Source organism: Plecotus auritus, assembly GCF_963455305.1.
Source record: "Plecotus auritus genome assembly, chromosome: 1".
Taxonomy (NCBI): Eukaryota; Metazoa; Chordata; class Mammalia; order Chiroptera; family Vespertilionidae; genus Plecotus; species Plecotus auritus.
Window position 1 is genome coordinate 63,873,450 of NC_137770.1, and position 17,854 is coordinate 63,891,303.

At 38.0% G+C, this 17,854-nt stretch overlaps 1 protein-coding gene across 14 annotated transcripts in view; it reads left to right on the plus strand.

Moving 5' to 3' along the window:
* Positions 1–17,854, plus strand: part of GABPB1 (GA binding protein transcription factor subunit beta 1) — a 67,129-nt gene that overhangs the window by 17,117 nt on the left and 32,158 nt on the right. For all 14 annotated transcript variants that reach the window (XM_080684922.1, XM_080684923.1, XM_080684912.1 and 11 more), the window contains exon 2: positions 14,261–14,368. In XM_080684922.1, the coding sequence (XP_080541048.1) occupies positions 14,261–14,368 (108 nt within the window). The remainder of the gene's footprint in view (positions 1–14,260; positions 14,369–17,854) is intronic.

A 17,854-nucleotide genomic window follows, 5' to 3' on the forward strand; every position in this document is an offset into this window, starting at 1 on the left:
AGAGAAACATTGACCATCATTTGCTGCCTCCTGCACGCCTCCTACTTGGGATCAAGCCTGAAACCCCAGGCATGTGCTCTGCCCAGGAATTGAACCAGCAACCTTTCAGTGCACAGAATGATGCCCAACCAACTGAGCCACAATGGCCAGAGCAATAAATATATCTTATCCTTTGATTATAGACATTGATATTCTAGGTTTTATAGAGAACAGCTTTGAAATGATGTCATAACTTTTCTGTCAAATAGTGACATTGGTATGCATGGATTGAATATAGTTAGAGAACTAGAGACTATATCTGATAAATACATAGCTAATATGGAAAATAGGAACTTGATTTATCAGCATGGTTCCAATTTAATTACATCTTCTGGTACCTGAAATTTGAAGAAATAAAAATAGCTTTGTATGAAGAAGTAATCTTTAGGATAGATGAAATTATATTGTAATTTTTAAAGCAGTATTAAAACTGGTTTAGGGAAGTTTATAGTATAGGACAAAAGTATATACATACTTTTAATCCTCACCTGAGGATATGTTAGAGAGAGAGGAAGGGAGAGAGAGAGAGAAACATAGATCAGTTGCCTCCCACACGCACCCTGACTAGGGATCAAACCCGTAACCTAGTTATGTGCCTTGATTGGGAATTGAACTCGAAACCCTTTGGTGTACAGGATGATGCTTCAACCAACTGAGTCACCCAGCCAGAGCCCAAAGTATATTTTATAGTACATTTAGGAGGACCTGTATATAAGGGAGGTTTATCCTAATGGAGGAAAGGAATCACAACATTGTGGGTGCTGCCTAAAAGAAGCTCTTGCAATATAATTTGGGGTTTAAAATTCATTTAAATGAGTTATTTCAGAATCTGATTTCTGAGGTCTTAATTTCTTTCATATAACTTTTACCTGATTATATTTGGCTAGACTCAAAAAAGTAAAAGGAGAACACAAGTAAAGCACATACATGTCAGGACATGCAAATGAATTTAGTAGTTCTTTTCTGAGTTTATGTTACTAAGGATTTGGGTGTTGACTAGCAATTAAAAAAGAGCTGTTAAGTAATTCTCACTTGAGATTTAACATTTTAACCATTTTATATCTTAAGAGAAGATGTTTTACTGAAAATAGTTTTATTAATGCTAATAATTTATTATTAAAATTACAAATAATGTTATATATAGAATCCTATAACAATTAGAGATGATCTTGTTTAAGTGAGGATGAAACTGTTATGTCACCTTCAACCTGTGCTTGCCTCTTTTCCCACTGCCTTAGTACGGCCTTCCTCTGGAGCTTTGGGAAACACAACTTGAGAAATACTGAATTGGGCTGGGCTACAGTTGGGCTTGGATGCACTTACCAAGATATATATATCCTATATAATGAAAGGGTAATATGCAAATAGACCAAACGGCAGAACAACCGAACAATCAATCAAAGCATCTATGCTAATGATATGCTAGGGCTACTCAACCACTCGCTATGACATGCACTGACCACCAGGGGGCAGACAGTCAACTGGTCGAACAGTCGCTATGACGTGCACTGACCACCAGGGGGCAGATGCTCCGACCAGTAGGTTAGCTTGCTGTGGGATCCGGCAGATCAGGACTGAGTGAGATGGGCTGGACATGCCCTGGAGCCCTCCCACGGTCCCTCCCCAGCCTGATCGTGCACTGGTGGGGTCTGTCAGCCTGGCCTGCGCCATCTTGCAATCCGACCCCTCGGGGGATGTTGGAGAGCTGGTTTCAGCCTGATCCCACAGGCCACTGCCCTTGGGAGGGCACCAGACACAGGGCTCATGGCTGGCGAGCACAGTGCGAGCCTTTCCCGATTGGGACTGATTGGGTGCGAGCTCACGGCAGGCACAGTGGGGCCAGGATGAGCAGGAGTGGCAGGTAGGAGCTGCAGGCGGCATTGGACTGCAGGTTTCGGCCCAATCCCTGCAGGCCACCCAGAGGGACCCCACCTGTGCACAAATTCATGCACTGGGCCAACAGTATATATATAATTTATTTTAAAAATATTTTTATTGATTTTTTTTTTTTTTTAAGAGAGAAGAAGGGAGAGGGAGAGAGAAAGAGAAGCATCAGTGTGAGAGTGGAACAATGATCAGCTTGCCTCTTGCATGCCCCCCTACTGGGGATTGAGCCTGCAACTCGGGGATGTGCCCTGACAGGGAATTGAACTGTGACCTTCTGGTTCATAGGTTGATGCTTAACCACTGAGTCATGTTGGCTGAGCAGGAACTGAATTTTTAATTAATTTAAGTTTAAATAGCCACATGTACCATATTAGTATAATTCTAAAGAATATACATTGGTTAAAATGAAATTGATCCCACAGTGGAGGAATACAATGCATGAAGGGCTGAAAAATAAAGAAAGTGATATATATTTGGAAAATGAAAATTGATTGTATAAACCTGTAAAAATATCTAATGGGTTAAAGGCAATAAAGAAGGAGATAAGTGGGGTTTTAGTTTCTAAGGTCCAAGGTAAAGTTTAAAAAAACTCTTTGTATAGAAAACTTTAAATATGTAAAAAGAGAGTATATTGAATCCCCATGTATCTATTACCCATCTTCAAAAATGATCAATCATGCATGACTAATCTAGTTTCATATATATTTCCTAATTATTTTTAGAAATTTCAAGTACCACATTATTTAGTCATAAACATATTGTTTTTATCTCTAAGAATATATAAACAAACTATAATAGTACCACTATCATATCCAGAAAAACTCAACATAATTCCTTAATATCATTACATATTAAAGCAGTGTTCACATTTTCCCAGTTATCTCCAAAATGATTTTTTTTTTTAAGATAAGATTTTTAGGCCAGCTTTAGGTTCACAGCAAAATTGAGGAAAAGTATAGGATTTCCCATACACCATCTGTCCCCATGCATGCATAAACTCCCCGTTAACAGTATACCCCACCAGAGTGGTATATTTGACTTTTAAGTTGTGAAAATATTTTACATATTTAAAAATTAAAATTCAAGCTCAGTTTGGCTCAGTGGATAGAGTGTCGGCCTGCGGACCAAAGAATCCTGGGTTCAATTCTGGTCAAGGGCATGTACCTCCGTTGCAGGCTCCTCTCTGGCCCGGGCCCTGTTCAGGGCTCATGCAGGAGGCAACCAATCGATGTGTTTCTCTCACATTGATGTTTCTCTCTGTCTTCCCCTCTTTCTTCCACTCTCCCTAAAAATCAATGGAAAAATACCCTTGGGTGAGGATTAATAACAACAACAACAAAAATAAATAAAAATTACAATTCAAAATAAAAATAATCCCTGAAATTAAAAACAAGCTTGAACAAATGGTTATTTAAATATATGGAGAGAGGAGGAAACCAAGATGGTGGCATAGGTAAACACCTAAACTGCTGCCTCGCACAACAATTTCAAAACTACAACTAAAAGACAGAACGGACACCATCCAGAACCACAGGAAAGCTGGCTGAGTGAAAATTCTACAACTAGAAGGAAAGAGAAAAGCTCACAGAGAATTGGAGGTACGGCAAAGGGGCTTTGTGCGCGCAGAGAGGAAGGGCGGCTGAGAGCCTGGCTGACTTTCTCTGGCGGAAGGGGGAAGGAAGCCTCCGACCGCACTGAACCCCAGTTCTGACTGCACTGAACCCCAGTTCCAGGCGAGCCCCTGGGGACCCACGCTCTTGTGAGGGGAGTCTGGACTCTCGGGCGGAGACTCGGGAGCCGGGGAAGGCGGAGGACTGAAAGTGCGCACGTGCGCACAGGGGCGGGGCTGACAGGAAGCCAAGACTGAGACTCCACCCCATCCAAGCTGAGCACAGAGGCTATTGCAGTTTGGCAAGTCTAATCCTATAGGGCTGTCTCCAGCACCGGGCTTTTCCCAGCATAGACACAGCTGATCCTTACAGCCAACTGGCCCGGAGGTCAATTCTTCCCAGTGATACCAACAACAATAAAGACTTAATTACAACAAGGCTGTACACACAGTCCACAAAGGGGTGCACCAAGAGTGTCCACCTCAGGTTAACTGGGGAAGCAGACCCACTGAGCCATATTAGAAACCTAGCACAAATAATCTACCTTACCAACTCAGGGAATCAGTAAAAATGCGGGGTCAAAGAATCAGATCACAAACGAAAGAAATGGAGGAAAACAAACGACTGGATATAGAATTCAAAACCACCGTTATAAGACTTTTTAAGAATATCCTAGAAAAGGCCGATAAATATAACGAGACCCTCGAAGATATGAAAAAGGACCAACTAGAAATTAAACATACACTGACTGAAATAAAAAATATTATACAGAGACCCAGAAACAGAATAGAGGAACACAAGAATCAAGTCAAACAAGTGAAATACAAAGAAGCAAAAAACACTCAACCGAAAAAGCAAAAAGCAAAAAAAAAAATCCAAAAAGTTGAAGATAATGTAAGAAGACTCTGGGACAACTTCAAGCGTACCAACATCAGAATTATGGGGGTGCCAGAAGAAGAGAGAGAGCAAGATACTGAAAACCTATTTGAAGAAATAATGACCGAAAACTTCCCCCACCTGGTGAAAGAAATAGACTTACAAGTCCAGGAAGCGCACAGAACCCCAAACAAAAGGAATCCAAAGAGGACCACACCAAGACACATCATAATTAAAATGCCAAGAGCAAAAGACAAAGAGAGAATATTAAAAGCAGCAAGAGAAAAACAGTTAATTACCTACAAGGGAGCACCCATACGACTGTCAGCTGACTTCTCAACAGAAACTATGCAGGCCAGACGGGAGTGGCAAGAAATTTTCAATGTGATGAATAGCAAGAACCTACAACCAAGATTACTCTACCCAGCAAAGCTATCATTCAGAATTGAAGGGCAGATAAAGAGCTTCACAGATAAGAAAAAGCTGAAGGAGTTCATCACCACCAAACCAGTATTATATGAAATGCTGAAAGGTATTCTTAAAGAAGAGGAAGAAGAAAAAAGTAAAGAGAAAAATTATGAACAACAAATACATATCTATCAACAAGCGAACCTAAAAATCAAGTGAATTAAAAACCTGAGGAGCAGAATAATCTGGTGAATATAATAGAATCAGGGGCATAGAAAGGGAGTGGACTGATAATTCTCAGGGGGAAAGGGGTATGGGGGGTTCATGAAGAGACTGGACAAAAATCATACACCTTTGGATGAGGACAGTGGGGGGGAGGTAAGGGCAGAAGGTGGGGTGGGAAAGGGGTGGAGGGGAGCTATGGGGGGAAAAAGAAATAATTGTAATAATCTGAATAAAGATTTATTTAAAAAAAAATAAATAAATATATGGAGAAAAACACTATCTCAAGTGACTTTTGATCTCAACACTAAATAGCATATGTGCTAAGGACAAAAAGAATCCTTAAACTTCATTCATTTCATTGCTAGTTGTAATCTTAATATTTTTATTTTGATATCAGTTGATATATATTGTAGGTAAAGCCAATAACTTTTTATGTTTATAGATTAGCAGCCAATAAGATACATGTATAAAATCAAAGAAGCTAAGCAAAAATCTGATAATGTTGAATTATGTCATTATGAATTTATGATTTAAAATATATTCCTTAACGGATGCAAAACATTGGGGGGTGAGGGCATGTATGGGAGTGGGGTGGGGGTGGGGGGCAATGGTAAGATATGTACACATATAATACCTTAATATTTCCTCAAAAAACTGAAAATGGAACTCCCATTTGACCCAGTAATCCCACTCCTAGGAATATATCCTAAGAAACCAGAAACACCAATCAGAAAGGATATATGCACCCCTATGTTCATAGCAGCACAATTTACAATAGCTAAGATTTGGAAACAGCCTAGGTGCCCATCAGCAGATGACTGGATCAGAAAACTATGGTACATCTACACAATGGAATACTATGCTGCCGTAAAAAAGAAGGAATTACTACCATTTGTAGGCACTTGGATGGAATTAGAGAACATTATGCTAAGTGAAATAAGCCAGTTAATGAAAGAAAAATACCACATGATCCCACTCATTTGGGGATAATGAAAAACATTATAAACTGATGAACAAAAAGATAGTTACAGAGGCAGTAAAGCATCAAACAGACTGTCAAATTACAGTGGTAAGGTTAGGGAGAGGTGGGGGAAATAAGAGATCAACTGAAGGACTTATATGCATGTATATAAGAGTAACCAACGGATGTAAAATATATTCCTTAATTCTATTCAAATATACATATATTCCTTTCATAGCTCTGTTCACTGAAAGGACCTAGAAACAAGTATGTCATTTTGGTAGATATGAGTACATCTATTACCCATATGTTGGTCTTTCAATACTTCTACTTAGATCCAGGGCTTCTCAAAGCAATGACTGACTTCTGGACTGTGGCAGGGCACATATATAGTGAACCTGGAACACCTTGTGCCATAAGCAGTAAGGCTTTTAAAGACACAAAAGCCAATCTAAAGAGGCTCTGGTTGGCTAAAATGGGCACAGTTTGATCATCAAAAAGTATGAGATTTATTGAAACAACATCCTATATAATAAAAGCCTAATATGCTAAGTGTCCGGCTGTCCGGTCATCTGTTCAACCAATCAAAGCTTAATCCTATATAATACCTATATAATAAAAGCCTAATGTGCTAAATGTCCGGTTGTCCATTCAACCAATCAAAGTGTAATATGCTAATGATATGCCAAGGCTGCTCAACCACTTACTTGTATGACGTGTACTGACCACCAGGGGACAGACAGTTGACCAGTCAACCAGTCGCTATGACGTGCACTGACCACTGGGGGGCAGACGCTCTGACTGGTAGGTTAGCTTGCTACTGGGGTCTGGCCGATCGGGACTGAGCAAGACGGGCCGGACATGCCCTGGAGCCCTCCCGCGGCCCCTCCCTGGCTGGCCAATCTCCCGCATCCCTCCCAGGCCCTGATCGTGCACTGGTGGGGTCCCTCGGCTTGGCCTGCGCCCTCTCGCCGTCCGGGACCCCTTGGGGGATGTCAAAGAGCCAGTTTCGGCTTGATCCCACAGGCCAGGCCGAGGGACCCCACTGGTGTATGAATTTGTGCACCAGGCCTCTAGTCTATATATATAAAAGCCAAGCGACTGGAACGACAGGACAGGAATGACCAGTTACTATGACCTGCGCTGCAGCCGGCCAACCAGCCCGATCAGGGGCGGGGCTAGCCGGCCAACCTCCTGCAGCCCCTCCCCTTGGCCAGACCTCACCTGTGCACAAATTTGTGCACCGGGCCTCTAGTATAACAATAAAAAGAAATGGAGATGACTGTTACAGATCTATTCTTTACTCTAAAACTTGGTGATTATGCATTTAAGCCTTGGCTGGTAGCTCAGTTGATTAGAGTGTCATCCAGATATGCCAAGGTTGTGGGTTCAGAACCCTAGTCAAGGCACATACAAGAATCAACCAATGGCCCTAGTTGGTTTGGCTCAGTGGATAGAGTGTCGGCCTGTGGACTGAAGAGTCCCGGGTTTGATTTTGGTCAAGGCCATATGCCCGGGTTGCAGGCTCAATTCCCAGTAGGTGGGATGCAGGAGACAGCCAAACAATGATTCTCTCTCATCATTGATATTTCTATATCTCTCCCTCTCCTTTCCTCTCTGGATGTCCTTCTGGACAAAGCCACCGTGGCTGGGGCTGAGGCAGAGGTGGTTAGGGGCGATCAGGCCAGCAGGGGAGAGCAGTTAGTCTCTTCCTTTGGAGAAATACATGTGATTTTAAAAAAGACTAGTAGTTGAATGGGGTAAAGGGACAGTGGGTTGCAAAGATGAGAATTTAGTAGAATTTATGGGTACCTTTATTCCAAACTTATTTGTGAAGTCTTAGGACAAAGGCCATACATATCCTCCTATAGTTTTTAGAGGGAATATCTATTCAGTGTCATAATGGGTAATTCATCAGATGCAATTTTTCTAAAAGAATGCCCTAAAAAAATAAATAAAATAAAAGAATGCCCTATATCTTATTTTAAAATGTTGCAACTTTTTGTCCTAGCCGATTTGGCTCAGTGGTTGGAGCGTCGGCCTGCAGGTTTTCGATTCCAGTCAAAGGCACGTATCTCGGTTGCACTCTTGATTCCCAGCCTAGGATGCATGCAGGAGGCAACTGGTCGATGTGTTTCTCTCACATTGATGTTTCTCTCTGTCTCTCTCCCCTTCCCTTTCACTCTCTCTGAAAATCAATGGAAAAAATATCCTCAGGTGAGGATTAACAGCAACAACAAAAAGTTGCAACTTTTTGCAACTTTTAAAGTTGCTGCCTTCAAGAAGTTCCGTCCAATAGAAATATAATACAAGCCACATATTTAATTTAAAGTTTTTTAGTAGGCACTTTAAAAAAGCCTGGAAGAAACAGATGAAATTAATATTGATAATATATTTTATTTAACTCCATATATCAAAAATACTACCATTTGAACATGTAATCAATATAAAAACTATTAATAAGCTATTTTACATTCTTTTTTGTACCAAGTCTTCAAAATCTGGTGTATTATACTTATACACACCTCAGTTTGCACTAGCCACATTTCAATAGTCAGTAGCCTCTTTTGGCTAGTGGCTATTGTATTGGACAACTCAGTTTTAGAACATGCTAATTTGAAACCTTTGAACTCAGTTTGGTATCTTTATTTCCTAGAGATATATACTGCAGTATTTACAGATAAAATATGTCTGATATTTACTTCAAAATAATACTTGTACATGGGAAATGGGTTGGCCATGAATTGATAATTTTGAAGCTAGGTGGTGGCTAAGTGGCAATTCATTATACTATTGTTTCTATTGGGAATTTGTTCAAAAATTTTCATAATAAAAAGTAAAAAATAAAAAACCACTATATTCCATTATCATCTACTTTATTGTTTACACAAGGGCATTTTAATTTTTGCCCATTTTACAACATTATGTTATAATATTTATGCTTCAGATAGTTTCCTTATGATAGATTATATGAGTGATATTACTAGGTCAAAGAGCATGAACATCTTAAAGGATGTTGGTTCATACATAGTGCTAAATCGCTTGATGAAGAACTTTATTTTTTTTTATTTTTTATTTTTTTTAAATATATATTTTATTGGTTTTTTACAGAGAGGAAGGAAGAGGGATAGATAGTCAGAAACATCGATGAGAGAGAAACATCGATCAGCTGCCTCTTGCACACCTCCTACTGGGGATGTGCCCGCAACCAAGCTACATGCCCTTGACCGGAATCGAACCTGGGACCTTTCAGTTCGCAGGCTGACGCTCTATCCACTGAGCCAAACCGGTTTTGGCTGATGAAGAACTTTAGAAGAATCTTATTGAAGTGATATTTTATTCTAAAACTTTTAATGAGACAATCGAGGTTTATTATTAAGTATATTAGAAGATTACATTGTCTAAGTGTTTTTACTCATATTCATTTTTAAGAGTGCTAGTAGCAATTTACATGGATCTAGTTAGTATTTTACAGTTTTACAGAGTGTTTTCATGTCCAGTAGATGCTATAAACTCACAAAAGCTCTATGAGCTATGAATTACAGAAATTCAAAGCAAAATAGACTTTAAGCTTTAAAAATTTAATTTTTTGTAATTCCTTTTACCACTAGATGGCCTTCTTAGCATGTACTTTTGAGCAAATGTAGATTTCCTTTTTAGACTTTGGTTTTTGTTTTAGAGGGAGAGAAACATTGATTGGTTGTTCTACTTATATATTCATTGGTTGATTCTTGCATGTGCCCTGACTGGGGATTGAATTGGCAACCTCCTGGTGCAAGGATGACATCCAACCAACTGAGCCATTTAGCCAGGGCTTGTGTATTTTTTAGAAATTGATTTTTAATCTTGTTAGACCTCTGGCTGCCTTTTTATAATAAATATTTTATATTGCCCCTTTTGCTAACTGGAAATGGAAATCATAGTTAATATTATCTATCTGCATAATTAAAAACTCATTATAATACTCTAATTTTAATATACAGGAGAAATAGAAGGAAAGCAACTTATAATAAAATGTATATTTCAGTATGTAAATATTCAAGTGCACCACACTAGCTGGCACAAGAGGTATCAAATGGTTGCCACCTACACATAGAATTATTGTGAATGTGACAGCTGTGAAAGCATAATTGATAAAAGTGTGATTTATAATGGTGATTCACATACCCAAGTGGCATTGAGATTGGTGACATGGTTTTCCAAATTGGTGAACAACTCTTAGTAAAGTTCTGAACAAATAAATAGATTTATAGTATGGTTGTATTTTGGAAAATTTGGGATATTATGTGGAAAATACATTTTTTTACATATTGAATTCTAGCCTTAGATATATTCAGTAGAATGTTTGAAATTCACCCAGGACCTGTGATAATTCTTTTCCATAGTGGATTGTTCCCTGTATTGCTGCACTTCTAGTATCCCTGGCACTTGCCCATTAAATACTAGTAGAGCTTTCACCCCATTCCTCCGTCCATCAATCCCCAGAATGCCTCCATAGGGGTCATTGTTGCTACCATTTAGAACCACTGATTTAAAAGTATTTAGCTATATTAATCTACTACACAGTTGTATTGCTCATGGAACCGCAGTAACTTAAGTATCTTAGGTCCTTAAGTATGATGTTTTGAATAATTAAGATAATTGCAGAATTCTGAGAGAAGTTGATTTGTTCAAATGCATCATTGTTTTGCAATTCTTGAAAGCAGATCAATAAGTTTGCTATTTTAAGTTCTCAATATTCTGCATTTTTGTTGTTATTTTTCCATTCTTCCTGTTTAGTAAGTCAGTAGTATATAATTTTCCTCAATGTCAGCATTTCCTTATTTAGCAGCCACACAATGTAATTTGTCCCTTAAAAAATGTGTCCCCACTTTTTAACTAACCATCGCACCAAAAAAATTAAGATACTTAGGAGTAAACTTAGCTAAGGAGATAAAAGACCTGTATGTGGAAAACTACAGGACACTGAAAACAGAGATAGAGGAAGACATAAACAGATGGAAGAACATACCATGTTCATGGATTGGTAGAATCAACATCACTAAAATGTCCATACTACCCAAAGCAATCTATAGATCAGGGATGGGCAAACTTTTTGACTCGAGGGCCACAATGGGTTCTTAAACTGGACCAGAGGGCCGGAACAAAAGCATGGATGGAGTGTTTGTGTGAACTAATATAAACTCAAAGTAAACATCATTACATAAAAGGGTACGGTCTTTTTTTAAATTTTATTTCAATAGTTTTATTCATTTCAAACATTTTAACAAGATGAATGTAAACACTAATTATTATAATTTGAAACTTCAAAAAATGGAGGAATCATAGCACAACAACATACCTTATATTGAAGATGGCAAAGGCAAAATAAAATTGCCTAACAAAGGAAAGGTACAAAAGCCTTTCAAATTAAACTTAAATATAATAAAATAATTTAAAACTAAAACAAATAGAAAAGAACAAAATGTGTAAACAGTAAATTAAACATTTTCTTTAGTGCAACTTCCAAATTATGCCCGGGACGTAGATGTAGATGGCAATGTAGACTGGGTTGAAAGGTTTTTGGTCTTTAAAACATCAACTTCAGTGGGAACAAGTGTTGTTGGTCTCCTTTTTAGCTAATGCTCTGATACTGTGCTCTCCAGGGGCGTGTCTCCCTACATCACCACGATAACGTGTCTACGCATTCCCAGGGTGATGTCCGCGGGCATTACAAGGAGCCTCTGGAAGATTGAGGGGTTGTTCCTTCTACTGAATGGGCGGATATAAATCCGCCCACTCAGAAGAAGGAGCTGCGGCCGTGTTTCCCGACGTTGCCATGTTAACACTGCTGCTGGTGAAGGAGCAGAGGGGAGAGCAAGAGAACCCTCCGCTCTTTCGGCTCCGCGGGCCGGATAGAACATCCGAATGGGCTGGATCTGGCCCACGGGCCGTAGTTTGCCCACGGCTGCTATAGATTCACTGCACTCCCCATTAAAATACCAATGGCATATTTCACAGACGTAGAACAAAATCTCTAAAAATTCATCTGGAATAAAAAAAGACCCTGAATAGCTGCAGCAACCCTGAGAAAGAAGAACAAAGTAGGTGGGATCTCAATACCAGATATCAAGCTGTATTACAAAGCCACTGTTATCAAAACAGGCTGGTACTGGCGCAAGAACAGACATAGACCAAAGGAATAGAATAGAGAACCCAGAAATTGACCCAAACCACTATGCTCAATATTTGACAAAGGAGGCATGAACATACAATGGAGTCAAGACAGTCTCTTCAATAAATGGTGGGAAAATTGGGCAGATACATGCAAAAAAATGAAACTAGATCACCAACTTACACCATACACAAAAATAAACTCAAAATGGATAAAGGACTTAAACATGACGGGAAACCATAAAAATACTAGAGGAATCCACAGGCAGCAAAATCTCAGACATATGCCGAAGCAATTTCTTCACTGATACCGCTCCTAGGGCAATGGAAACTAAAGAGAAAATAAACAAATGGGACTACATCAAAATAAAAAGCTTTTGCACAGCAAAAGAAACCAACAAAGCAACAAGAAAGCCCACTGTATGGGAGAACATATTTGCCAATGTTATCACCGATAAGGGTTCAATCTCCAACATTTACAGGGAACTCATACAACTTAACAAAAGGAAGATAACCCAATCAAAAAATGGGCAACAGACCTAAATAGATACTTTTTGAAAGAAGACATAAGGAAGGCCAAGAGACATATGAAAACATGCTCAAAGTCACTAATCATCTGAGAGATGCAAATCAAAATGACCATGCGGCCCTAACCGGTTTGGCCCAGTGGATAGAGTGTCTGCTTGTGGACTGAAGGGTCCCAGGTTTGATTCCGGTCAAGGGCATGTACCTTCGTTGCAGGCACATCCCCAGTGGGGAGTGTGCAGGAGGCAGCTGAATTGATGTTTCTCTCTCATAGATGTTTCTAACTCTCTATCCCTCTCCCTCTCCCTTCCTCTCTGTAAAAAATCAATAAAATATATTTTAAAAAATGACAATACGGTACCATCTCACATCTGTCAGAATGGCTATCATCAACAAGTCAACAAATGACAAGTGCTGGAGAGGATGCGGAGAAAAAGGAACTCTCGTGCACTGCTGGTGGGAATGCAGACTGGTGCAGCCACTGTGGAGAACAGTATGGAGTTTCCTCAAAAAACTAAAAATGGAACTCCCATTTGACCCAGTGATCCCACTTCTAGGAATATATCCCAAGAAACTAGAAACACGAATCAGAAAGGATATATGCACCCCTATGTTCATAGCAGCACAATTCACCATAGCTAAGATTTGGAAACAGCCTAAGTGCCCATCAGCAGATGAGTGGATTAAAAAACTGTGGTACATCTACACAATGGAATACTACGCTGTGGTAAAAAAGAAGGAATTCTTACCATTTGAAACAGCATGGATGGAACTGGAGAGCATTATGCTAAGTGAAATAAGCCAGTTGGAGAAAGATAACTATCACATGATCTCACTCATTTATGGAATATAATGAACAACATAAACTGATGCACAAAAACAGATCCAGAGACAGAGAATCATCCATCTGACCGTCAAACCTCAGAGGGAAGGTAGGGGAGGGTGGGGTAAGGGGGAGAGATCAGCCAAAGGACTTGTATGCATGCATGTAAGCCTAACCAATGGACACAGATACCACGGGGCTGAGGACATGAGTGAGGGGGGTAGGGGGGTAATGGGTGGATAAGGACACATATGTAATACCTTAATAAAAGAAATAAAATTTTAAAAAATCCACTTTTTAAATTAGGAAGATAATATAGTAACATTGAAGAAGCTTTGTAAACTGGAGGCAAATTTCCCATAATCACACAACTTCAAAAAATAATTTTCAGCGTTTTGTTCTCTTTGTGCATATTTTGCCATTCAAAAACTCGTATTTTATCTTTTCACCTAACATGACATAACTTTTTAATGTTATTTTATAACTTCAAAACTATTATTTTAAATTACTGCATATTATTCTACTAGATTTCACACTTTAACCGTTTTCCAATCTTTAGATTGTTCACATAAAAATGATTATATGTATGTAGATACATATCATACATATTTACTTATATAATCCTTATTGATCTGTTTCAATATATTTTTATTTATTCTGAGTAGATCTCAGAAGTTGGGTCATTTATTGGTTCAGTAGTCTGGGACATTTTTGTAATTTTGGAGATTTTAAATTCATCTATGTTTTGTTTAGATGTCCCTGGTAGATTTGGGAAAGAAGCTTTTAGAAGCGGCACGAGCAGGTCAAGATGACGAAGTTCGTATTTTGATGGCAAATGGAGCTCCTTTTACCACAGACTGGGTAAAGAATGATTCTAATGTGGTATTTTTTCTTCTCTTTTTTTTTTTCAGATAAAAATTTAGTATTGTGTTTATAAGTGGTAAAAATTTTATTTTGCAAATTTGTTTGCAACTTTAGAATTATAGGTGTCTTTTGAAGGGAACGGTTTGTATCACAAAAGGGTTTTTCTTTTAGACTATGGAGTTTAATAAGATAGGATGAATATAAAATGTAACTAGTTGTGACTTAATTTAAAGGTCTTATAAATAGCACAGGTACAATTTTTAATTCAGAAAATAACAGGTAAAGATTGGGGTTAATGTTATAATGGCTTTTAAAAAGGAAAAAAATGTTTGCATTTTAATTGATATTTGTAAAACTATTGCAAACATGACCAAAGAGGAAGACTGGAATGGGAAGTTCTTAGTAACTGAAGGCAACTGTGAGGAAGACAAAAACCATAATTCTATTTAATTCTGGGGTTAAATCAAAAGGGTTGCTTTTGGGAGTTCAGAGGGCTAGGAATCTAGATTAACCTTTCCACTGGTAACAACTAAAAATTCCAGATTTTTAATTTTGTTGGTTTTGGCTGACTTGTCCTGTGTTCTTTTTTATTATTTATTAGAAACAAAACAAAACAAATTTTAACATGGAAAATTTCAAACATATATGAACCCCTTCATAGCCTTTACTTAACTTCAAAAATTATGAAATCATGATGAATTTTGTTTTCTCTATAACCCCATCTACTTTTTTTTTTGTTATGTATTATTTTAAAGTAAATTCTAGGAATCATCTCACCCATACATATTTTAACATGTCTTTAAAGATAAAGATATTTTGATTAACTATTTCAAAAAATCTTAAGTGCACTCATGAGTTAGAGAGAAAATAGAGATTATCAACCTGAAAAACCAAGTGAAAGGCAGAACCCAGAGAAATTTTACCCAAGAACATTTGCTGAACTAAGTAAATTTGCCTATTGGTTTTCCCACCTCATTGGCATGGATTACTGAAGGCAAAGACCTGAGACTGCTCACAGAGAGAAGTCTCCTAGGAAAGTCTCTCCCCATAACTCTGGAACCCCAAAGAGATGCACCTTCAGTATAAGGATAAGTCAGAAGTACTTCCTTCCGCCTCCTACCTGCTTCTGCCCCTGGCCCTGTTATTAGGGTACTGCAAAGTAAAGGAACTGACTTGAACCAATACATCAAATGGAGAGAGGAAAAGATTTGGAATCACAAGCCATTTCTTGCACACATTTGTGTCCTGTACATTCTGTAAAACCATAAACTGAAAAATGAATGTAAAGTGATCTTTGGACTAGATCCTAGGTTCCTGGGAGAAACAAATGAATATCCTTTCTGGAGGAACCTACCTTCATTCTAGGCTTTATATCCACAAATGAAATTCCAAGAAAAATGAACAGTCAAAAATAACAGATAAAAAACAAAACAAAAAATAACAGACAAGGAAACAAGATATTTTGAACAATAGCCTACTAAAACAACTGACAACAGAGGATTTATAAGAACTTTAGATAATTTTTTAATATAAGCAGATTGAGAATAGCTGAAAGAAAATTACTAAACTGAAATATATGAAAAATATCATCTAGAATGCAATGCAGAAATTGATACAAAATGTAAAAGCTGTCAGGAGTCATGAAGGCTAGTGTGAGAAAGACTAAGATATATGTAGTCATAAACCCACTAGGAGAGTGAGAATAGGGATGAAGTAATATTAAGACATGATGTCAGATTTTTCCAGGACTGATGAAAGATGGCAGGCAGTTCACAGATTGAAGTGTCTCATCAAATCTCCAGCAGGATCAATAAAAAAAATCTCTAAGAATAGACACATCATAGTAATACCACAGTCAATATATCAAGACAAAAAGATCTTAAGAAGGATTAGTGTCCATAAAACATGGAATTCCCAGGGCAGTAGTAAAAAGACAGGACAAAGAAGTATGGGCAGATGATTTGATATGCTACTTTACTAAAGAGAAAGTTCAAATGACCAATAAACATGAAGAGATGCTCAGCTACATTACTAATTGGGTAAATGCAAAGTAAAATCATGAAATATCAATTGTATATTTACCAGATTAGCCAGAAAAAAAATGTCTAGCTGTACCGAGCAGTGGTGAAGAGATGTGTGGAGCACAGTTTGGCAGTACCTAGTAAATTTGAACATGTGCATACTTGTGATGTTGAACTTCTGAAAACATTCCCAAGAGAAACTCTTGTTCATGTACTTGAGACATGTATAAGACTATTTTTAGCAGCAGCATAATTCATAGTAACAAAAACTGGAAACTCAAATGTTCATCAGTAGATTAAATTAATTAGTTAAATTAATTAAATTAGTTAAATTAATTAGTTTAATTAATTAGTTAAATTATTCATTCAGTAGATTATTACAGAGCAGAGAAAATTAGTGAACTACACTTAAATTCATCAGCATGGGTGAATCTTATGAACATACTGGTAAGCAAAAGAAGGTAAGTCACAGAGCATTACATGCAGTATGATTCTATTTAAACAAAGTTCAAAACAGGTAAAACCAAGAGTATATTATTTAGAGATATATAAGTGATTTAAAAACAAAAACAAAATAAAGTGGATATGAGGGCAATCTGGCTGCAACATCTGTCACCCCATTAATGGCCAGGGATTGATTCAGCTGATCTGGCTGGCAAGGCGGGTATCCCCTCCTCCCTCACTGATCCATGTGCCTCCCTCCTGAAGCTGCATGCTAGGTCTAGGAGGTCGAAGAGGACGACCTTCCCTCCAGAGGAGAGGACCGGTATTGGGTTAAGGGTATATGAGTAGTTGCGCTCCCCTGCTAGAACCTCCAAACAAGCTTTCACTCACATTTTAGTACTGCCGTGTATATTGTGAATGTGGTGTTAATGTAGTGGCTTGCCTAGACCACATGAAATTAATATAATGGGCTCTGTTCTGGTTCTGTCCTGACTGACCTTTGACAGCATACCTCAGATCATATTTTTTTCTTAAAAAATGACTAAATGAACTCCTTTAAAAATATCACTTAGGTGCTTTAATTTATTTTTTAAGTCCTATAAAACAGTTTAATATAAAAACATACACCAATGGTCGGCAAACTCATTAGTCAACAGAGCCAAATATCAACAGTACAACCATTGAAATTTCTTTTGAGAGCCAAATTTTTTAAACTTAAACTTCTTCTAACGCCACTTCTTCAAAATAGACTGGCCTAGGCCGTGGTATTTTGTGGAAGAGCCATACTCAAGGGGCCAAAGAGCCACATGTGGCTCGTGAGCCACGGTTTGCCAACCACTGACATACACTATTACATTTATTTGATATGAATTTCATAGATGAAAAGAAGTTTTGTGTGGTTGATATGAGGAAAAGTTTCCAATATTCTGAAAAATTTCTCAAACCCTAATTATCTCTAATTCCTGATGAAATTAATTTTGTTTAGGTTTTCTTATCTGAAATATTTTTTTTAAAAATA